Source organism: Cygnus atratus, chromosome 9 (genome assembly GCF_013377495.2).
Source record: "Cygnus atratus isolate AKBS03 ecotype Queensland, Australia chromosome 9, CAtr_DNAZoo_HiC_assembly, whole genome shotgun sequence".
Lineage (NCBI taxonomy): Eukaryota > Metazoa > Chordata > Aves > Anseriformes > Anatidae > Cygnus > Cygnus atratus.
This window is the reverse complement of record NC_066370.1, coordinates 14,461,543-14,484,959: the sequence shown is the minus strand read 5'-3', so window position 1 is coordinate 14,484,959 and position 23,417 is coordinate 14,461,543. Positions and strand designations below refer to the sequence as shown.

The 23,417-nt window shown below is 51.6% G+C and overlaps 1 protein-coding gene across 4 annotated transcripts in view; it reads right to left on the bottom strand.

Moving 5' to 3' along the window:
* The window catches only part of FGF12 (fibroblast growth factor 12), a 133,673-nt gene that overhangs the window by 82,898 nt on the left and 27,358 nt on the right, over nt 1-23,417 (bottom strand). Inside the window, exon 1 of one of the 4 annotated variants that reach the window (XM_050712507.1) lies at nt 14,222-14,233. The exons of 1 other annotated variant lie outside the window; for it this stretch is intronic. Coding sequence is in view for 1 of the 3 variants with exons in the window: in XM_035544584.2 (XP_035400477.1) it covers nt 13,218-13,416 (199 nt within the window). In the remaining 2 variants the exon portion in view is untranslated. Of the gene's footprint in view, nt 1-13,217; nt 13,417-14,221; nt 14,234-23,417 lie in introns of those variants that run through there. 2 more of the 4 variants (XM_035544584.2, XM_035544586.2) reach the window with 2 other exon arrangements.

Below are 23,417 nucleotides of genomic sequence, written 5' to 3'. Positions count from 1 at the left end.
TGGGGTGTTGGGAGTTAAGGTGAAGTAAGTGGTTTTCTCCAATTAAACGCATCACTGTCGGCAGAAGTTTAATAGCTCAGCTCACGACAATGATTCACCGAATCCACCCAAACTGGGAAGCTGAGGAATAACAGTGCTGGCAGCTGCGCCGGGAGCCGCTGCCCTTGCAGAGCAGGGGTGCCTTGCGACACGAGCTGTGACCACGGTGGAGCAGGAGCGTTTAGCAGGTGCTGTGCACCGGTGTCTGGAGCTGCACCTGCAGCGAGCCGTGCACCAGGCAGGTCAGAGCCTCCTGAGCCACGCGCGGGGCTCCCGGAGGACACTGCAACCGTGTCACTCAGGTGCGGAGGTAGGAAACCCTTTCTCTGCAAATAGGGCACGATGCTGCAAAGCGCTGAGTGTTTTTGGCTCCCATGGGAGTCACCGAGTATGAAAATGCATGCAGGCAGAGGCAAGGAGGGCGCTTCCCAGCCCTATAAAATGTTTACCCATAGCCAAAAATCCCAGCAAGATCGTTCTGAGCAGAGGAACTCATTCCACCACCGGCAGGTCCTGGAGGGACTGGGCAGTGCAGCCCCTAGCGTCCCGAGCTCCAGGCTGGCAGGGGGCAAAGGAGTGTGTGCAGTGCAGAACGAGGGGGCTGCCCCAGCACTGGGAGGCTCCATAGCAAAGCGAGGCATCCAGCCCCACCTTGCAGAGCTGCCCCAAACCTCTTCGGTTTAGATATAGCCACTCGCCTTAATACATGGGTGCCTCACCCAGCCCACAAGGAGGATGGAGAGGTGTAACCAGAGACTGACTGATGCCAAGACATCTATTCCCGAGGACGGTGATGCTGGGGGCACCAGACAGCTGATCCTTTCCTGGTGACACAGAACGAAGGCCATGCCTAGCTCCAGTCCACCGTGATTACAGGGTTAGAGCCACCCTCCAATTACAGGGGATTTATTTTGAGAAGAAAATGACTCGGGGACAATAGGGCTGCACGGCACGCGTGTATTTACTCATCTCAAGTGTAAATCTCCACCCAGGGCTAATAACTACAGCGAGCCAACTGGTGTTTCCAGGATGCATTACATGAAATAACAGGCTGTGCTGACAGGGATGGCCTCTGCAGCTGAAGGACAGGCTTCTGAAAATGACATTTCCCTAACTCAGAAGGATGATGGGCTCACGTTGATGACAGCACCCATCAAAGCAATCACCTCTTGTCACTGTCGGTGAGTCACTAGAGCAGAATGGCACCTTGTAAGCAAAAAGAGCATCCAGAGAAGTGATTTCCTTTCCTGTGCTGATGTCTGCAAGGAGGAATAGTAATTAGCCCTCCGGCACTGAGCACAGCTGCCTGCCCGCACCCCTCTACCAAGGAGCAGACACGTACAAAGCCCTGCACGACGCCTGCTTCGCTGCTACAAAGCCGAGACCCTCCAGGGAAGGCTGTTGCTCCCTCGCAGAGGAGGTGGAAAGGCTGTGTTTGCACCGCACTGGTGTTCACGCAAGCCCTCCCGCGTCCAGGGAATCAGCTTTACAGGGATATTAACACGAGCACGAGGCAAGGGGCAGAAGAAAAGAGTCACAGAAAGCACTGGAAACGAGGGGTGCAGCCACGGGGCCGCTGCTGCACGCCTCTGCCAGCCCACCTCTTCCTAGGAGCCCACGGGCACCAGACAGAGGCAGCAGCCAGCCCGCAGCTCACTCGCTCCCCTGGGTCCTGACCCCGTGTGACAGCCACCTCGGGTCCAGGGCTCAAGGAAAAAGAGGTCCCAAGTCTTGGATCAGTTCTCCTAGAAAGCAAATGCCAAACGAGCATACGGGACATGTGAGCTACCCCCCGTGAGCAGTTCCAGCACACAAGCTAGGGATGGCACAGCCACCCCAGCACTAAAGGCCCAAAAAACGTCCCCAAAGCCCACCACAGCTGAAAGCAATGCGATGACAAGAGGAAGAGGACTGATGGCCTCACTGCCACCAGTTATTTTAGCACAGAGTCGCTGACTACCTCTGGGTGAAATTATTCAGCTGAATACTTTAATTGTTCAAAAACTCAGAGTAAGAGCAGCTGAAGCTATACACAAACTCCATCTCATTAACGGGGAGAAAAGAGATCTGAAAAGGGTAAATGTTTTGATTTTTTTCTTTTGAGACAATGCTTTCTTTGGAAATGCGATGAAAAAAAAAGATTTTAAGAATTGGAGATGAAAGCCGAAGTTTCATTTTAAGAAGAATGAAATATTGCATTGGATCTGAATCCCCTCCTCCCTGCAAACTTCTTTTATTTGACTAGAGAGCTAAAAAAATCAATTCTTCATACAGCTGCAGTCCTGGGTTTGTTTTCCTCTCTCCCAGGACATGGTTTGTGTTGCTGTTGATCCAGTGTGTTTCAGCAGCAGTCAAACTTTCAAAACCTTTTCCTTTAAAGTGCAATCTTCTACATTGACTCCAGCTCTGATGAGGAGAAAGCCAACGCCTGATAGAAACTGAAGGTGTGAAGGAGAGATGCAGGGCTGTTCCAGGATTTAGGCAGGGTGAGCTTTCTTAGGTAAAGAATTAAGAAAATGAGAATTTTAACGGACCAGAAGTTGTAGCTAAAGCTCCTAAGCTGTCATTTTGCAGCACAGTCGATGCCTTGGCTACTAAAGGCTAAGGCAAGCTCATAAGTATGGACAGCAGAGCGCACAAGAGATATTATTTATTTGGAGGAAAACCCTGCAATTATTCCTGACATATTGTGTAATTAGCCAAAATTACAGCATATTCACCCAGAGTGAAACGGAGGATAGCATAAACAGTATGTGTGAGCCCACAATCCGTGAGCGCATTTCACAGGGGCACAAACGTGACCCCACGAGGCAGCCAGGCGTGAGCCCCTCCACGGCAGCTTCTCCCCAGCCTGCGTCCGCCTGTGCCGGCTCCCGAGCAGCTCACACAAAGAAACATCGGGAGGAAAATCCACGCTCCTGTGCTGAAGTAAGATTTAGCAATCAGGCGTCACCACAGCTATGTTGTCCCCAGAGCGCGGAGGGAAGGCAGGCTCAGACGGTGATGCCTGAGCTGCTGCTTTCTGCCTGCTGCTGGGCTTTGCTGCCTGGAGCTGGAAGGAGGGAGGAAGAGAAAAGCAGCTCTGCCCGCTCCCCACGCTTGCAGCGCCTCTCACCCTACAAATGGGGATGGAGGGGGAAAGGGGCTCCTATGGGGCCACGTGTGACCCTGCAGGACCTCATCCGAAGGAGATGTTTGATGGGTCACAAATCCTGGGCAATTTTGTGGCAGCACTTTGCTGCTTATGTTAGAAAGGTTGTGTTTTGGTTTGTTTACTCCAATGTGCAACACAAAACCTCTTCGCTGTGAATTCACCAGGTTTCCTCCTGGTTTCCTACAAAGAAGATTTACGGTGGTAATGCTTCTACCAGTGCTACCAGGGTAGGACCTAGAATCTGCTCCGTGGGTTAAAAAACAGGATTAAGAAACACCTGCCTGGGGGATGCATGCCTGGTATCAGCGCAGGGCTAGAGCTTGACTAGCCAAACTTGTGGCCCCTTTGTCTGGTGGCATTATCACACTTCTGCACCCCAAGTTTGTCAACGGGCTCCACGGCACGGTCCCCTGCTCCCCCACGAGGCCCCCCATCGCTAACAGTCCTAGCCCGAGCTGAGCAGAAGCCATCCCTGCTGTTCACGCCTGCCACGGCGCTGTGATCTGTGCTATTCTCAGCTGCCGAAGCTCTCCGCTTCCTCCAGCAACCCGACAGGCCTGAAATACCGCAGAAATGCCGAGAAGCCCCTCACGCAAACAAAACACACTATGGAAACGCCTACGTCGTTCCTCCGCTCGGCTCCACAAGCTCAGGAAAGTAAACTCATTAAAATAGAAAATGGACAGAACACGCTCTGAACAAGGGCTGAGCAGGAAGAAATCCCTTGAGATGCTGTCGATGAGCCCCATGTGGTCACTGGGTGGCAGCTCAGGGTCCCAATGTCACCGTGCAGGCACGCAGTACCAGCAGGCATTAACGTCTCCTGTTGATGCACTGTTCCTCCCGCGCTGCCTCAGCGTTTCTCCAAAGGGATGAGAGGCGTTAGACTTCTTTATTTAACAGGTAATGAGCCTGGCATGTAGAAAAATCAAAGCTAGAACCAGTCGGGCTGTGTTTCGAGATTTTTTTTTTTTTGCTCCACTGCACTAATGCAGATTAAGCCTTCCTGTAGCGGTTTGCAAGCGTTTTTTGACCCAAAATTATGATGTTACTAAATTTCGGCAATTATTACACAACACCGAAATGTGCATACAGAAAATGTGCTGCTTGTGACACTCTGCCTTGAAACAAGATTACACTTCAAAGAGCAAGATAATGCTAAGACCAGCCAAAGCCTACCGTGCAATTCCAAGTCCTCTCTCCTTCCTTTCGCTTTGTGAAAATACGCTTTGTTTACCTGCACAATTTAAATTTACCAGTGGAGCCAGAAGATTCCTTCAACCTACCAAAAATGCCTGTGGTTTTGGAAAGCCACCACCCACTTCTCTCCATCTAAAGCTCTGTTTTAAATAGGGAGCTGCTCAGTGGTGCTCTGAGGTTTGTGCCTTGCTGCAGACACCTCGTTCCCCATGTCGGGCAGCCCCGAGGGTCCCAGTGAGACAGGGAAGTTCACTGCCTGCCCCACTGCTGGCTCGGGAGAGAGCTGTAAGCACAGAGATCTCTCCCCAGGGATTCATGTGCTCAGGATGACACAATGCAGACAGAGCAAAAAAGAAATCCTGCATGTCCAACAGGTCTCTGGCTCCAGCTCCTGCTTCTCCGGCCGCCCAGGAGCCTCTCGCCACATGGGAACTTGGATCGAGCATCCCAAACTTCAGCTGGGGGTTTCTCATCACTCAGGAGCTGCCAGCAGGCTCTAGTTCTAAAATCTAGGATTTATTTCATGGAAAGCAGAGATGTATTTTTGTCAAAACAAAGAAATAAAACTAGCAGATGAAATGTTTAAGGAAGTGGAGAAGGCACAGAAGGAAATGAAATAAAAGCCAAAATAAATGTTTATGAGTTGTAAATGACGATGCTGCGTGTCAGCCGGCAGGCAGATCCCGTCCTGAAGAGCAGGCAACCAAGCTACGAGAAGCCAGCAGAGCACCGGTAGCGGCACCGCAAGCTCTGCCAGCCCTTTTAGCCACTGTCACAGGAAATCCCCACTGGAGCATGATGTCGGTCCCCGGAGGACGCATGCACGAGTGGCTGGAGATCGATAACTGAGATGTGAGGTGCCTGCAGCCAGCAATTAAGACCCAGATCTGGGTACAGCAGCCGTGCCAGGGAAAGGACCAGCCCAGGGCGGGGCGGATGGTCCGATGTGTGCGACTCTTGCATCTCCTGTAGGCTCTCGGGTCCCCGGGGAGCCAACACTGCTGTGCCTTCTTGCTAATTCCTCCCTGTTTTTCAATTTTCCAGAAGACGTGGACTGGCTTTTGGCAGCCTGGCTTCGCTTGCAGCAGTCCCATACAACTTGACCTTTTGCAAACAGTTTTGCTTTGGGGAATGAAGAGAATGTATTTATTTGGCAGGTCTGGCGAGATGGGTGGCAACTGCTAAGAAACTATCTGTGCAGCCAGCAAGGGGAGGGGAAAGCAAACCGTGCTGTTCTAGGTAAATATCAATTAAGTGAGCACGTTCGATTAACCCCAAAGCCTGGCTCTTTTCTTCCCTCATTTCCATCCAAAATGCTTAAATATTTCAAGTTTTCTTTTCCTGAGAAGGGAACATTTTTTTAAAATATATCTTTATCCTGACCACAAGCAGCTTGCAGCTGGGAAAGAGGAGCCAGTCACAGAATTATATTGCCTCTCAGTGGATGCTCTGCCTGTTCACGGCAGGTAGCCGTTCAGTGGTCACACGTCCTCTATACGGAGCACACTGCGGGAGGGGAAGGAGTGCCCCAGGACGGTGCTGCGGTACGGGGGAGCAGCTCCATGCTGCACCCACCATAGTGGCTGCATCGAGCCCGGGATCTTCATCCTCACATCCAGCCCCCTGCTGCTGGAGGCAACCAGCCCCCTCACATCTCCCCTTTTCTGACGTCTACCAAAGGAGCCAAGCTCTCCCAACATGAACGCTACTGCCTCCTCTGAAGGAAGCATCACCTGGACAAAATCCCCCCTTCCTCCCCTGTACAGCTGCAGGCACAGCAGAGGCATGTGAGGCTGAGAAGGGAGAGGTGTTGCTATTCCTGCCTGCCACCCTGACCCAAACCAGGGGCTGCAGCACAGCTCCACATCCTCCAAGCTCTGAGCTCTCCTGGGAGCAGCACGACCCCTAAGGCATCTCCTTGCAGGGACACCAAGCCACGCCAAACCCCAGCTCCTGTCAAAGCACAAATCCCCATTTAAAAAGAATTTATTCCCAGGATCCCTGCTAGTGTTGTTCACTGGGCGAGGGGCCCAAAGCACGTCTGGGGCTCCAGTGCAGCTTGTAACCCAGATGCAAAGTAAAGCCAGCCTCCAGAAAGGCCGAGCTATTTCAGGACTCTGCTATGTGTCAGAACAGAGTAGAAGTTAAACAATAGATGTAGCAGTTTGCCTTATGCTCACGAAGGATATTGTATGAATACAAAGAATTCCATGTTAGCTAGGCAATAGAGACAAACCTGTATTAAACTGGAGAGGAGAGTACAAAGACAGCTTCCTGACGGACTGAATGCGTGCAGCCCAGGTACAGAGCAAGCATTTCGATGCAGGGTTCCTCACAGGACACTTCCAAGACTAAGGTACAACCACAACGCAGCCACGGCAGTGATGCTAACCTGGAGCTGGAGGAAATGCAAACGTGCAGCCCTTCTGCCGGCAGAACACGGAGACGTACGTGTGTTTAAGGGTTAGCCCTCTGGAGCTGCCTTCCCTGAACTGCTCTCTTCTGTACTCTTGGTCACCTTCTCCTGCCAAGCCATGCAGCTTGCAAATACGAAAGGGATGTCAACCCCTCACGTGTTTTGCTTGTTAAAACCCTTCCTTTGATTTTAATAATAATAAACCACAGCTTGGCTTCGACTGTGCAGTAGAGAAGTCCCAGAAATGATGTGCACATGGCTGGTCAGAGGGACAGGTCTAATGGAGCAAATGCCAGAGGGACGGAACAAATGCCTACCTGGCCACCGTGCTATCTGCCAGCTCCTGGTGTGCACGTTTCGGGAGGGGAAAGAAGGAAAGCAGATAAGCCCAAGTGGGCTTGCACTTGCTCCTCACCATAGTGAGGCTCATTATCACGTTTGTCTCTCACAGGAGTGAGATTACTGCAGCCTGCTCAGCTCCCGTGGCAGCTCTGCGCTCCACACTGCCCGAGTCAAGCTGTTGAATTTTGTTGTAATAGATCTCTTATCTGTTAAAATATGCAGTATCTGGTCTGCCGAAATTATTCTAAGTTCATGCTGAATTCAGCAAAGCAAGGAAGGAAGGAAGGAAGGAAGGAAGAAAATCTTGTCTTCATTTTATATTTTTGGAACTCAAGCTTTCAATTTTTTTTATTTCATAACAGCATTTTGTTTAAAAGTATACCTGAAAATTAAAGAAAAATGCACATGAAAAATTCTCTAAATGAAATTGAACCTTTTTTTTCCCCCCAAAACCAGATAGATCAGTCAATGATAAAACGATTTATATGGATCTTTTATTCTATGGGGAGCAAAAATAATCGCTCGTGGACCTCTTTTCCCACTGACTTTTCCACTTGGCTGGCGACGGAGGAATCATTCATTTGCATTGCTCTAATGGGGAACCTCCTCTGCCGGCAAATAATTCCCACCGCTCCCACAAGCACAGCTACCCCCGAGGCCGTTGGGGAGAAAAGACACCCATCCCTCCAGCAGCTTGGATGGCTTCCACAGATTGTCTTGGCATCAGCGGCGCCCAGCGCAGAGGTAGCGCCGAGCGGCTCGCTGAGTGACACGCTGCCCTGCCGCCCGTGCTGCGAGGGGCTGGCGGCTCAGCTCCCTGCGCTCCGGAGTAACCCCGCAGCCTCCTCTTCCCGCCCCATGTCAGAGCCGCAGAGCCCGGGGGTGCTCTCCGACCTCCTCACCGCACCCGAGCGCAGACGCACGCCGTGACAGTCCCCACGTTTGGGAGTCACGAATGTGTGCGATGCCACCCCCGGGGCTCGATTTGAGAAAACGAAGCCTATTTGCTGAGCTGTCACGACCGGGAGGGAGCCTTTTTTCCCCCCTCCAGATTACTTTGGCATTTATTAGTACTTGGCGTACGCACCTTCGTCCAGCTAGTGCTGCCGAGGGCTCTGCTAGCAAGGCAATGCCAGCATTTCCAGCCATTTCCATTGCCCCACTCCTCGGATGCAGGACAGGAGGGGCAGACAAGGGACAGTACCAAATCCTGCAGAGCACCAGGCAGAAGAAGGTGCTGGGCCACCCTCGGCTGGGTGCACACCCAGACACGCTGCATAGAACAGCGCTGGGATCCTGAACCATCCCGCGGGCAGCAGCTACCTGCTGAATTAATTCGGACACCGGAGGGGCCAAATTCCATGGGTTTGCCAGGTATGGCAGCTCTTCTGAGATGGACGGCTAGAAAAGCAGGCAAGGACCAGGACAAATTTGATGGAGAACTTAAAAAGTGCTTTTGCCATGAGCTTCAATCATCATTTCCACCCTACATGAAATCAGAAAGGGCTTCAAGATTTAACTCGGGGCATTTAACAGCTTACAGAGATGACAGACTTCTCAAACGTTTTAAATGAATCTCTGAATGAACAAGGTCCTTCCGTGTCCTTCAACTAAAGTTGCTCTCATATTTTACTTATACTGCTGTAAAAAGATCTACATATATATACTTTAAATTCCGAGTCTCCATGTATTATTCAAACTGAGTAATACCGCAAAGGGAAAACATGTTTTAAGTTACTGCTTTTTTTTTTTTTTTCCCTACGTGTGAGCCATTTCCTTCACTTTGGAAGAAACCTTTAGATCTCCTTAAGGAAAAGCATCCTTCTCCTCGAGGAACACAAAATATATATCAGACAGAAAAAAAAAGGAAAAAAAGAAGGAAAAAAAAACAGGTTGTTGTCGTTGCTGTTCTTCTTCCTGAGGGAAAAAAACTGTTTGACTCTAAGCTCTGCATTCTGAGCTGGAAACCCTCCTACAGCAACGATGCCTGAAGAGACAGAGACGATGCTCTGCAATGGCTGCTGCTGCCTGACCCAAAGGTGACTGAATTCAAACATCACCTCCCCAAGGAAGGGCACCCCTTCACCGGGCTCTGCTCGGACAGACCTGCTGCCACCCATCACGGACGCTGTGCCCGCTGCCCGAGCCTGCTTCCCCCTCCTGCAAGGCTCCCAAACTCCTTGATGAACTGCTCCGCAGCCTGGCCATGATGAGAGGACAAGCCCAGCCCAGATCCCTGGGGTGCCCTCTGCCTCAGAAGATGAGCAAAGAAGCAACAGCCACAGCTTTCGTGAGCAAGCTGGACCCACCAGCCCAGGGCTTCCGGCAGAACTACACATCAGCTGAGGAGGAAGCATGCCCGGATGCTTTAATTCAGCCCTAAAGAGGATGCAACTACTTTGTTCAACCATTTGTTGGCTGAGAAGCCATACAGGGCTGATTTGTGTTGTCTTCTGCATTCAGCTCTTGGATCTATCACTCTCTGATTAAGAGAATCTCTACATCTCTTGAGCCTGCACCAAAAAGCCACGCCATACACTGATTTCTTTTGAACCCTCTATCAAGTTACCACAGTCAGAACAAAACACATACTTTAATCTTTTCTAGATGTACTTTATACACATAGTTGTGCAGGTGGTCTTCAACATACACGTATTTTGCTCGACACCTGCGCCACTGCTGCCAGCAGCCTGTATTAATTCACAATGACGGAATTAAGCCTGTGTGTCCAAATTTCCAGCTGTGTCCATCAGACTCAGTGTCCTTGTTTGGCCTGGCTCAAACTGACAAGCCATACCTTAGAGCCAAACACATAAAAGAGAGAAAGAACACAAGAAAGAGAGAGGGAGACCACGCGCAAGAGAGCTGCCTTTGCCCGTCAAAAAGGCAGACGAACCATGTGCTGGTTTTACAGCACGGTGCTTATTGCGACCGACAAACGAGACGCCTCTGCAGTCTGTTTTCCCTAGGCGCTGATAGCTTTGGTTATACGAGATGTCCCTGCATGGACCTGCTCCCCCACAGCTTCCCAAAGCCCACAGTTACTCATGCCCACCACTGAGCCAGCCTGAGCTTCTCCCAGATGCGAGTTCTCCCTTCCCATACGGGAGCAGGAGAATTTCATCCTCGCTTCGCACGAGCTGTGAAGCGGAGCACAGGGTGCCAGCTCTGCTCGCACCCATCCTTACGGAGTGTTTTAGTCCCGGCACTGAGTTGCACATCATAAACATTTAACCAACGTAAGCTCCCAGCACTACTTTTACAAAAGCAAAGAGCAGAAGGGACACAAGCCCCATCAGACTCCATTTCTGCGGCGGTGCTCGTTGCTGTGGCTCCACCATCGCCATCTCATGAGCAGTGGGCTGCTTAAATCGCAGCGTGCTGGAATGAACATGGGGAATTAGGTCTCTGCGTCAGGGAACTGCCCCACGCCTTCGTTTCACCATCTGTAAAATGGGGAGAATGCTCTCCGTTTGGTAGAGCCTGTTGGGTACTACAGATGTAAATCACTCTGTGAAAGCTAAGGATTTGGTCGGTTACTCCCTACAGCTGGAAAGCAAGGTCACGTTTAAAAAGGCACCAACAGCTCCCCTCGCAGTGTACCACTTCCAAATGGGATTTTAGCCCTTGTGGACACGGATGTTTCTCACCTTCCTCTCACTGTCTTAGGAACTACTCAGCCAGCATACCATTAAGTACACATAATCACCGGGGTTGTGGGTCACTGCACAATGTACGCACATCCCTTAAACCAGTTTCCATTCATTTGCATGTCATTTTCTATGCACAAGAGTGACTCTGCAATGAATAAGTAATCCGGCACAATACACTCCCTGAATAAACAATCCGAGTAGCAGCAAACCCAGCGGCACGCTGCCTCCTGAGCAGCACACCTGAGTCCAGGAGTAGGGTGTAACGCTGAAACAAACCTCAATTTAAAAGGCTGATAGAGGGAACTAAAGCAGGAATTGTCGATAGCCTATCAAAGGCCAGTTGACATTTTAACGCAAACTAATTTCTCTTCATTTTTGATCTTATAAAATGAATACAGTGCTGGTTACAAGTGATTGACTGACAGCTCTGAAGACCGAACAGCTCTATTTTTACAGCACTGACTAGCATTGATCCTTCTTCTGAGTCAATAAAAAGTCTTCTTTAAATCACTCTGGTGTGTAACTTACTAAACACCTTCCTTAGCAAGACAGTCCATGCAAGTCGAGGGAGTTCTTAGATTTCAGCGACTCTTTGCAGGCGTTTCGTGAATCCAAGGGAAGCAGAACCAGACCCGTGCAGCTGGGAGCACTGTGGTAGGACCCATAAAGACTCACCACCTACATCCTACTGCAAAAGTCACTCAAACTGTGATGCAACAAAGCATCTTGGTATCTAGGAAGCAGGTCTGAACTTCCCACCCTCTCAGTCCTTGGTCTGAGAGACATCATTCAATAGCAAACGGAGATGGAGAGCAATGAGACAATATTTCATCGGTGAGACTCCCAGGTCCCACTCTTGATCCTACAAAGAGCGATTCCTGAGACAAAATGACAGCACTTTTTGGGCAAGAGCCATTTTTTGGTCTGGACTCACAGGGTAATTAATACAGAGGATGGCCCAGCAGGCTACCACTCACCATAATGTGAGGAAAAAAAAGGCAACGCATTTTTTTCCCTTTGAATATGTCAAGCCATGCCATATTTCAGATAGTTTACAACCTCTTTTGGTAATTGCTTTAAAAACAGACTGTTAAAAGAGTCTGGTTTTCATAGCATAGCCCACTGCAAGTCTTGAAGCATTTGGCTAGCTAAATGCAATCCCTGCCCCCCAGCCTGTGCACCAGGGATGCTGACAACAATGCTACACCGTAATTTTCTTTCCTCTTTACTGACAGCAGCAAGAGTAAGTGGCCTTTCACGGTGAGAGGCTTTTCCTCTGTTTTTGTTCCTCCCTTGAGCGCAGGTCAAATACCTCTATCCAGAGACCAGAAGAGCAGCCATCAGCTAGCTCTGACACCTTGCTGCAGTCGTGACTGAAAGACTTCAGATGTGGAAATGAGGCTTCATGAAAAGACTAATCAACAAAATATTAATGTATAGGGGAACCAGGCAAGGATTGCTCAGGTTGATGGCATATCGGAAGAGATGAGTAAACAAGCATGTGTCTTTTAACCACGATACTAACACCTGAGAAAAGTACCTGTTCATAGCAGCTTCTCAAATCAATCTGTGTTGTTTTGTTTTGTTTTTTTTTTTTCTCTTTACCTTAGTGGTGGTTTATAGCAGTGGAAAAATAGAGGAAGAAGTAAATAATAATCCCACTGAGAAACCACGAGGGGCCTTCTGCCAGGTACTGAGTTCTCACGCCTACCAAGGACACCTGAGAGCACAGAGCACTGCTCGGAACCGAAACTGTGGGTGGTGGTGGGACTTCATCATGGAAATGTGAGCAACACGTACACCAGGGCTGAAGTTTTCCACAAGGAACCGAGACCAACCACGCACACACACACGTACAGAAGGATAAAGGAAAGCAAGGAAGAAAAGACGACCCCAAAATGCATTTCTAGGTCCTCACAAGCTCAGTATTAGGTGCAACAGTCATACAGCTGCCATCTGGAAAGCTTTCCAAGCTAATGAAATTCCCTATGCAACTCCGCTCAAGAAGTAGCACTTGATGGATCTAGTTATCAAATGGCCACGATTCTAATTGATCCTCAGCTCATCGATTTCCTTGCCACTATGCAGAAATTAAGAGCAGACTGTAGAAAAAGCGCACCTACAGGGAGGTGGAAAAATCCAGTCCCGGGTGAGGCCAACCCCGACCCAGCCACCGGCTCTCTCTTGCCGGAGGACCCCCGGCGCTCGCAGCCGGAGCAGAGGCAGAGGGATGCTCAGAGGGATGCTCGCAGGGGCTCGGGGAGGAGATGCGCCAGGACCCGGGCAAAAGTTGGGCGCCGAGCGAGCCCGTCCCCAGCCGGAGGGGGAGAGCCCCCACCCCGGGAGCTGCCGGCTCCGGGGGCTGCCCCACGCCTCGGAGCGGGTCCCCAGGGCCCCGACCCTCTGTACTCACCCGGTCTCCTCCTCACCGGCCTTTTCCTGCCGCTGCAGAAGCGCACTTTGCTGAAGACCCCCAGGACGTGCCTCTCGCACAGGGAGCGCCCGTCCTTGCTGGGGCTGGAGCGGCGCTTGGAGGCGGACACCCGGTCGCTGTTGGACTCCCTCGCCTGCCGCTTCTGCCGGATCAACGAGCTGGCGATAGCCGCTGCCATCGCCGCTCATGGGCCCCCCGCGCCTCGCCAAAGCCGCTCCGCTCCGGGGGGCGCCGCCGGGGCTGGCCGGGAGCGCTGCGCCCCTCGCCCCCGGGGGGGAAAGGGGGCCGGGGGCGCCCCGCTTAACGCGCTGCGGCCCCGAGTCCCGGGAGCGGGGAGGGCTCAGCCGGCCAGGCGGAGCAGGGAGCCCGGGCTAACAACCATGGCCGGCCGCCGGACCCCGCCGCCCATGGGGTCGCTGTCCCCGGAGAGCGCAAAGCCCGCTGCGGGAGGGTCGGCGGCGAAGCCCCCCCGGGTGGGCGGGCGGGCGGGCAGCGCCCCCGCGCCTCGTAAATCCGGGAGGCGGCCGCCCCGCTTGCAAAGGTCCGTCCGAGGCAGCTGGGGCCGAATCGAGGGAGCGAGGAGGGGGGGGGGCGCGGAGGATCCGAGGGGTTGGGGGGAAGAGTCAGAGCCCCCCCGGCCCGCGGGCGGCCCCGGCCCCAGCGCGGCGGCTCCCGGGCGCGCACATGGCCGCGGCTCCGCTCCCGGGCTCAGGGCGAGCCGCGCTGCATTTCTGCTCGCACTCCTCCTCTTCCTCTTCTTTTTTTCCCCCTCCCCGCTCCGCTGGCGGAGAGGGGAAGGAAAAGCAGCCCCAAAGGAGAGAAAGAAAAAATTTAAAAAAAAAAAAAAAAAAAAAGCACCAGGCCGGCGAAGAAATAAAATAAATAAATAATAATTAAAAAAAAAAAAAAAAAAAGAAGGCGATGCAATAAAATTAATGGAAAAAAAAAAAAAAAAGCGTCCCGGTTCGCGGGTGCGGGCTCACATCGCCGCAGCTCGGCGGCCCGGGCTCACACCGCCATGGCTGGCGCAGCTCCCCCGGCCCTGCTCGCAGCCTGTGCCCGGGCAGCGGGGCTCTCCCCGCCGCCAGCGCCCCGCATCGTCCGGCCCGGCGGGGGGCTGCGGCCGCTCGCCACCGGGGCGGCCCCGGGCCCGGCTGCAGCGGCAGGAGGAGCGACGCGAGGGCGAGGAGGAGGACGAGGACGAGGAGGAGGAGGAGGAGGAAGAGGAGGAGGAGGAGGAGGAGGAGGAGGAGGAGGAGGAGGAGGAGGGCGGGGGGTGCGGCTGCCGCTCCGCGCGGGGCTCAGGATGCTCCGCGGGGCCGCCCGACGGCGGCGGGGCGAGGAGGAGCCGCGCCGTGCCCGCCGCTCGCCCGCATCCTTCGGTCCGGCAGCGAGGAATAACGGGGGGGGGGGGGGGGGGGGGGGGGAGCCGGGGGGAGGAGAGGAGAGAGGGGAAGGAGGGGCCGGGGAAGCCCCCCCCGGACGCCCACGCCGAGCGGGGCCGCTGCCAAGGCGGCGGGGAGCTCCGCAGCCCCGCGGCGGCCGGAGCGGGGGGGGGGGGGGGGGTCGGTACCGGCCGGGGGCTGGGGGAGAATTGCAGCTGCTCCCGCTCGCCCTCCTCCTCCTCCTCCTCTACGCAATCCTACGTGATCGAGGTTCGGATGAGAAAAAAAAAGCTCGCAGGCAGAGCGAGGAGACTGCAGCTCCGCGCCGCCTCTGCCCCTCCGGCCGGGCAGCCCCCGGGAGCCCCCCGCCGGGCTTCCCCCGAGCGGCCAGCGGCGTGCGGCCACCCCCAGCATCTCCTCGGCCGCTGCCCAAGGCTCCCGAGAGCCCAGCCCCGAGCAGCTCCGCGGCTTTCCCCGGCTCTCCGGGAGGCAGCGAGCGGCAGCAGCCCCCAGCTCCCCCCGGGGCTGCCTCTGCCGCCAGGGCTCCCAAGGCAGAGCGCCGCTTTGTAGCAGGAGCTGCGCTGCTCGGGGCAGCCCCAACCCCCGTCTGCAGGCTCTAGGCTGCACCGAACAAAACTGAAGGCGCAGAAGTAGCCTCTGCTCATCCCCGCCAGTAACTGCTGTTGCTGCCACAAGGGTGGTGGCTCACCAGATTTCAGGTCCGAGTAACAGCTACCGTGTCTGCGTGCAGAAAAGGTGATGAGCCGTAAAACCCTCGGGGGAGCACAGAGCGGGAGAGGGGATCTCAGCTGGGAAGAGAACACCTGCCCCAAGTGCACGTCCAGACCAGAAGCCGCGGGGTGAAGCACGTATCTGGTTGAAGAGGGCACCTTAAACCAACTGGGGATGCCCCCTGGGAATTACCAACTTCAGCAAAATAATCTGTGTCACTACTTGGCGGGATGAACGTCAGCTCTAAACTACTGTAATGCATCAGGAAAAAGGCAAGTGAAATATCCACCCATTGTGACCACAAAGATTAGCCAAACTCTAGCATTAATTCCTGATTTTCACTCTTAATCCTGTGCATGCCAACACGAGGTGGAATCGGGTTCTCCAGGAGAGAACAGGGGAGGAAGAAATTCAAAACCGTTTGGGAGATCTAAACGTCTGGCTGTTGATCTCTTTTTAACCGCTGCCAATTTTTTTGGAGCAGATTTCACTATCCCAATCAATAAAGAATTTTCTTGCCTTTCCTGTAACTAAAGTGCTTCATATTTTAATTTTCTCTGCTGGATTATTTCACTTGACATCAAAGAGTGTTGCAGTACAAGGTACAGGCATGGCCTAAAGAAAGCTGTTTGCAATCAGGGAATCACTGCCTGAACTGCCAGTGAATTATCCAAAGCTTCATCTTCAAAGGATGTGAGCAAATCTGATATCTTCCCAAGAAAGAGGATTTCCATCTCTATATGAAGATACTTTCTGCCTGTAGTCTTCAAATCTCTGGTAAAAGAATGCCGTTTTATCCCCCGCTGTATTAGATAAGTTTCACCAACTTTGTCATGCGACTCATTTGTTTTCTCGTGTAGCTGCAAACGAAAAGCGGCAGCTCTGCACGTAAAAATGATCCTAATCAGCGACAAAGCTGGTCACAGGTTCTCCTGGTGATTTGTGGGTCTGAAAAGAGAGCCGCTGCAACCCCGAGAAGAAATGCTTCTCCCAGGTCTCTCTGCCTCTGCAGTGATGGAATTAAATTAAAGTAGAGCTTGTGAAACTGAATATAGTATTGCATTTGCTAACACACAGGTCTGTCTTTATTTATAGATGGCCAAGTAGTCCACAGGGTTTGGTTCTCAATGCAGGCACAGCGCCATGAACTCCTGGTGACATTACTGGCATGCGCATCTGCTCTGCACCACTCTGGATCCCGCCCCAGCTTCACAACATTTTCTGAGCAGCCCATGCTTTCACAAAGACCGAGCAAGCCCAGAGCGGTCTCGAGCCAGAGAACCGAAGGCCAATCTCATCATGTCCCCGCACTGTCATTCTTGCAGGTGAAATGTGTTATCTTGGGTGGGCTGCCAAGCAAAACAGAAAAGCCTCTCATGCCTTGTACCCTGCCAGCAGAAGTTCTCTCCTCCAACTTCCAGTTGGGTGAACGGAGCCGAAACCGTCTCCATCCATGTCCACCTGCATCAGCTATCCCCCGTGGAGGGTGGTGCAGCACACGCTGCTCCATGAGCCAGTGCCGAAGGCAGGGTCTGCGCTCCTCGCTGCTGCCAGTGGAGCTTGAATTGTTTGAGCGAACTGGGCCAATGGGGCATTTTTCCTTAAGGCACATCGTTCTTTATATATCTATCTGTCCACGTCCTTTTATCTCTCTATAAAAATACGAATAGAATATTAATATCTCTATATTATATAATTATTAAGGCAGCTTTTCTCCCCTGGGCTCCCTCCTCACTTCCAGTCCCAGCCAGGAAGCCGCACAGGCTGCGCTTTGAAGAGGGAAGGAGAGAACAGCGCCCATTCATAAAATGAACAAGCAAGATCATGTTGTGATCACGGTGGAGAGACCCCAATGCTCCTCCTGTGGTTTGTGGAGAAAGGCCCCATCCCGCACACAGGAGCAAGCAGAGGGTCAGGCTGCCCACGCTGCCGGAGAAGCAGACTGCCGACGCTTATTAAACATCAGTAATTCTGCACCCTGAGCTCAAAGGAGCCTACGCATCAGGCACGGGCCGTGGAAGGAGGCCAACATTTCACTGTCATCTCTGAGGTTTTGCTCACTGGATAAATAAACCCTTCTCTCCTCAGTACTGAGGTTTAAAATGAAGACCTGGATGAATTTCAGGGCTTTGGTGGCTTGAGCAGAGAAGAGATCTAGAATTGCCTTCCCTTACCTTCCTAAACAGAATGATCTATCTAGGTCAAAACGGAGGTTACTGGCATCTTTCCTCAGCGAAGTGCAATAATTCCCGCAGGGCTGCTAACAGAATATCCTGTTTATTTCTCATAGAGCCTTCAAAAGCCATGGGCTACGTCCTGTAGATTCAGTCATTAGACACATCTCTGTTTTACTAATTCTGTACATGTACACAGGGAGCTAACTACAGATAGAAATGCATGCCTTTTTTTTTTCTCCTCTCTCTCTTCTTTCTGCATAGCTACTGAAAATGCATGCACGAAAGTTAAGGAAGAGATTTAAATTTAATGCCACTTTAAAATGTATAAGTGCATTTCTGTAGCTGAATGGGGAAAAGAATGACACCCATGTCTGGCCAGTAATTCTGAATGGCCTAATTCACCATTTTAGAGCAGCATAGCAACAAAGCTCTTCCAATAGGAAAGCACCGCTGAGTTTGAAAGTCTGCATGCAGCCACCTTTTAAGAATTGTACCCGATTTCCACACTGGGTAAATTACATCTAAAATATGTGCTTTGTCAGGTCTGCTTATTAAGTGGAATTAAGCCCATATCCATGTTTTATTAACTTTATTCTTTACAAGGTAGCCCTTCGCTGCATGTCTAGCGTAATTAAAATTCATGCAGCTTTGGCATTCCCCAGTCCCTCTGCGTGGGTGGACTTTTTTAAAAAACATGCCTGGGTAACCTGATAAGGAAAAGAAAAGACCTTACAGTATTTTGCTTGTTTTATGCGCAGGGTAATTCTGTTTACAATGCATGGCTTTATATCTATGTTTGGATGCCTAATAAGAATTCACACAGCCCCTTAAAAATCTGCTGTTCTGGGAGAGAGATCTGGCCCTAAAACAGCAGCGGAGCAGGGAAACTGGCTGGCTTTCTGGTCTTTTCTCGCACAGCTGAGCTCTGAGCTGACTAGGCCTTTTAATAAACACAGAAAAGCCTGCATCATCTGACTGCTATATTAAAATAATTTATTTAATGGGCCCCTCACCCCCTTTTTTTGGCTTCAAAGATTCAATTAAAACAAAATTTGCAACTCATCATGAGAGTATTCATTAGCTTACGCAGTGCCTTTAAAAACAACTCTAGCCCGGGGAGAAGTTGGGCTTGGCTGTGTCTTAGAGCCAAGCAGGTAAGCGGTTACGCAGATTGCAGAATGAAACCACTGCTGCAAAAACTGGGCCACAGGCAGCAGCAACACAGCAAAGCCAACTGGAGCCCAGAAAAGGAAATAGTTCTGCTTGGGTTTTATACGTTCATATGTAAGTTTTTGCTTTCTAAGAGAGGATTTCTGCTTAACAAAGAAGGTTTTATTTCTCCTCAGTGACTTGTTGCCTGCACCAGGTGGAGGCAGGGAATGCGAGAAAGCTTTACTTCACTGAAGGCGACTGTGGCTGTCTAGGAACGAAAATATCTTGGTGCATTTTCCTTCAAGAAGCTGAATATTCTTTGTCTCCCAGTCTCTGGAAGCACCTGCTCAAAGCGGCAGGGAATGAGATCGTCTAGGGGTGCTTCTGCTGCCTGCATCCTGCTGCAAAGGTGGTCTCCACCAGACGGACTCAAAGGGATTAGCAGCAGGGGAGGCATCTGAAACTGCTCCCACATCGGAAGAGAGCCTCACTGAAGGGTCTGCAACCAAGGAGCAGTGAAAGGAAAGGAACGGCACTTGCAGATAACCTTGCGCAGGGCAGAGCCTCTCATCCCACACAAGGGACGCAGAGGCAACCAGCTGCTCTAAGCTTAGGGGCACACACCTCAGGCTGTGGGAAGAAGACCCAAGTGTTGCCTTGCCTGTACCACAGCTGCTGCATTTGAAAGACAGGACAGACAAGTGCCTCCCTTCCTTCCTCCCCCTGCCTCCTCTTCCTCAGCAGGCTCCCTGCACCATCCAGCAACTCCTCCATCTGCCCCCTTGGAGACTTTTTCACCTGCGGCCACCCACTGATAGCCCTAAGCCACAGGAGCCTGCCAGGAGCTGCAGGGGGAAGGAGTGTGTGGACTTGAAGTTTCACCCCAGGTCTTGCATCTGTATTCACAGCACGAGAGAAAGAGGAAAAGACCACGTACCTTGTGCTTAATGCAAAGTGTGAGTTAGATGCTGAACCACCACAGAACCACCCCGGTCATGAGCCTCAGACTGAATACAGAGTCCTCTCTGTATGAACAGAGGCCAAGGCCTCGGGGCAGCAGCACTTTCACGAATGAGAAAACTCCTCCAGCCTTCCCCATCGCTCTCTTTGATCCTATTTGAGGACAGCCTCCAGGCTACAGCCCATTTCAGCCCACACCTTCCACAGCGTGAGAGGTGCCCACTTCCCTGAGGTGATGTGGTGTGGCTGGGGACGGGACTGTGGCCCTGTGGCCCACTTTCAGGCCCAAGGCCAACGAAGGCCTGGGCTCAGGAGGCCTGAGGTGCTGCTCACGCATCTCCCCTCCCTGTGAGGAAGGAGAGCTGCTCACGCAGTGAAACCTCCTCACGTTGTAACCGTGCAGCCAAACACCAATTCCAACCAAAACTGTTTTCAAAACAGTTGGGGAAAAGCCTTTCAATTCATAGTTTCTGTGAAGCTGACTTTGCTGAAAGTCAAACAGAGCCTCCCTGATTAGGTCTTGGCTGAGGTAAAACAGCCCAATGATGTGACTGAGAATGATAAAAAGAAGGGAGGGAGAACAAAACCCCTATTGCATTCCTCCAGCAGGGCTGTGGGACCATCTGCTCCCCAGCAAGTCAAGGCTTGGTGGCATCAACCTCATTAATGCGTGTGTGTGGCACTGGCACAGACCAAGATGGGGAGGAAAGGAGCAAAGCTGTCAAGGAGAACAAACAAACTTTCTCTAGCCCCATAAATCTCTCTATCTGCACATAATGGATTCTGACAGATCTAAAGAGGCCTTGGAAAGTTCCCTGACCCCAAACTTCACTTGTCTCTTTGCAGTCTCCAAATCCACGAGAAGCCCAGCGCTCACAGCCTAAGCCAGGTCGTATCTCTAATCCCGCCGGGTTGGGAGAGCCGTGCTTCAAAGGGGCAGCCGACTGCTCTGTCACTCGGCAAAGACTCCTTGCAGCTCAGAGAGCTCACGGGAAATGCAGCGACTCTGACAAAACCTGGTACACCCACTGCCATCGAGCCCTGCAGAGCAAGAGTGCTGGGACATTAATCCTGCCCACAGGATGCCTCTGAAGTTACATACATCCAGATTGCATCTTATTTAACCAAACCTGCTTATTTCTCCCACATACTGCAAGGGCATACTCAACACTAAATGTAAATAAGAGATTACAATTGTCATACAGACAGGACGAGGCTTGAAGACTCCCACATTCCCTGTTGTCCTGAAGAGCAGCGTAACAACGACCTAAGTGAATACATCGCTTCCCCCACACACCTCCCTGCCTCAAAACACACCTCTTGCTATTTGTTTTGCCATTTATTTCCCTCCCCAGCAGTAAAACAACTTTTCCATCTCCCCAGGAAAATGAAATCCCGTATCTTCTCTCCCCTGAGTCTCACAAACGGTTATTGCAATCCAGACAACAATAAAGATATCAGGAGCCTGGAAGCAAATCTAAGTTTGCCAAGGATACAAAGACTAATGCAGCAGTAATTAATGATTGCAGCAGGTCTGGTGAAGGGACAAACCCAAAGTGACCGGGAAATGGAGTGCATTCAAACAAGTTTCATTTTAATGCAGCCAGAACAAACCCCCGGGGACAGAGAGTGCAGGCTATATTACTTCAAGACTGGGCACACTTTTCCAGAAAGCACTGACTCTGGAACTGGGAGCCGTGAGAGATATATGACCAAACAAGAGCTTTCTCTGCAGGACTGCAGCTGAGAGAGCCCAAGCCACCCTGGGGTGCCCCAGCAGAGCAATGCGGGGCAGAAGCACAAATGAGGTTCCAGTCACACCCAATTTTGCAAACACCCTTAAGGCAGAAGACACAAAGTCTGGTGGCCAGCTGATCATTGTTCATCTGCTGTGCTCAGTTTGGTGATACTGTGGCCACTGATAGTTTGCTGTTGCTGAAAGTCTGGCCATGGGAGGAAAATGTTTGAGGCGCTCTGCATCCAAAAGAATGACAGAGAGAACTTGGCCCTGACTGATAAATCTCTCACCTCTCAGTAAGAACATTTTGAAAACAAGGGACTCTTCAATCCAGCAAAGTCAGGATGAGATCCGGAGGCTGTAAGTCAAGGCAAGGCTCGTATTTATTGTTAATAGCAAAGGTAATTCATCAAGAGAATGATATGGCAAGAGTTGTGATGGATTCTCTATCGTTCTATCCTAAGAGTCAACCTCTTTCAAAAATAGATGAGCTGATATCATAGCACACAGGGTACAAAGGACCCTGGAGAGGTCACCCCTGCACCGTGCCAGCAGCGCCTTCATCACCGCTGACAAGGTTGGTCCGAGCCCTGCTGAGGGACCTGCAGCAGTGGAAATCCCACAGCTCCCTTGGGAATGTGGCTCTGCACCACCCTCAGCTGGGAATGGCTCTTCCTAACCTCTCATCCAAATCTCAGTTCTCTAGAAGTTTCTTGCCCTATTGATATTCCTGTCACAGAAGACTTCCTGGGCTTGCTCTGTGCAGTCTGGACTCAAGTAACGCAGGAGACCAGGCCGTGCAACCACAAATAGTCCTTTCCGCCTGACCTCTGGGACTCGCCTAGTGCCAGAACTAAAATGAACAGAAAGCCACTTTGCAGAAAACCTCGAGGTTTCAAAGCTATGTCTGTTCCCCACAAGGGATGAAAATGAGACCTTTTGGAGCTCACTGTGAAATGCCAGAGGAGCGAGAAAGCACAGCACTGCGGGGGAGCTGGTGGTCACGCCACCCTCAAGACCAGGACTCGCGTCTCTGCTTTTGCACGAGGCAGAGCAGTGCCATGAAACCGAGACTTTAAATCCCTGTGCAGTGGACTTACTTTTTTTTTTTAATTACTATTTCCTTTCTCCCTCCCACAGTTTTGATAAAGTGGCATTTTTGAAGGGAAAAAAGCTCCATTACCAGTTGTTTGGCTGCTCCTTCTACAGCCATCCGTCACAGCCTCTCAACCCGCATCACTCACACGTGTCTCCCTCCCATGAATTGCATCTTTGGCCTTTTCTGCCCTCAGACTGCTGAACTCCAGAAGTACTTGTACTTGGAGAAGAAGCTGCAACAGCTGCTTCAACCACTTTGTAGGATTCTTTTAGGGTTTTCCAAGAAGAACTGTTGGACATGGGCAACCCTGTTCCCTTGCTTCCTTTATTCGTACCATCTCTACAGCTCATCTTGGGCAAGGATTTCCCGTACTGTGTGATTTCTTTCCTCCTCTCTGTTTGGCTATGCGTTCCTGCTTGCCTGTCCTCCCTTCGTGTGTATGTTTCTTTACTCACTTCAGGGAAAGAGCTAGTGTTTCTTTAGTCTTATTCTGCTGAGTAACACAAAACGCATTATTCAGTTAAAGGGCTGTTGGAGCCCTCATACAGACAAGCCATTGACTGAATTTGGGGCACAGAGACTACCTCTGTAAAACAGCAGAAATAACTGGAGAGAGCAATGCCCTTCTACCAAGCATGGAGAAACAAGTGATGGATCCTGCTTACCCATCGAAGCCCTGTCCTAAAGCCTCCCCTTTTGAAAACAGCTGGGATGAGAGCACAGGAACCCCTGAGTTTCCCTTTCTGTCGCCACAAAGAAGGCTGCAAAATTGGGAGCTCTCTTTTCCCCAGCCATCCTCCCCCACTCTCCTTCCCCACCACCCCAGGCACTGTCAGCTCCCCCCCCCGTGGCACCCAGCACAGAGGCCATGACCCATCCTCGCCGCTGGCCCCAGGGCATTTGCAGGCGTCTGTGGGCACTGGAGGGGCAGCAGGG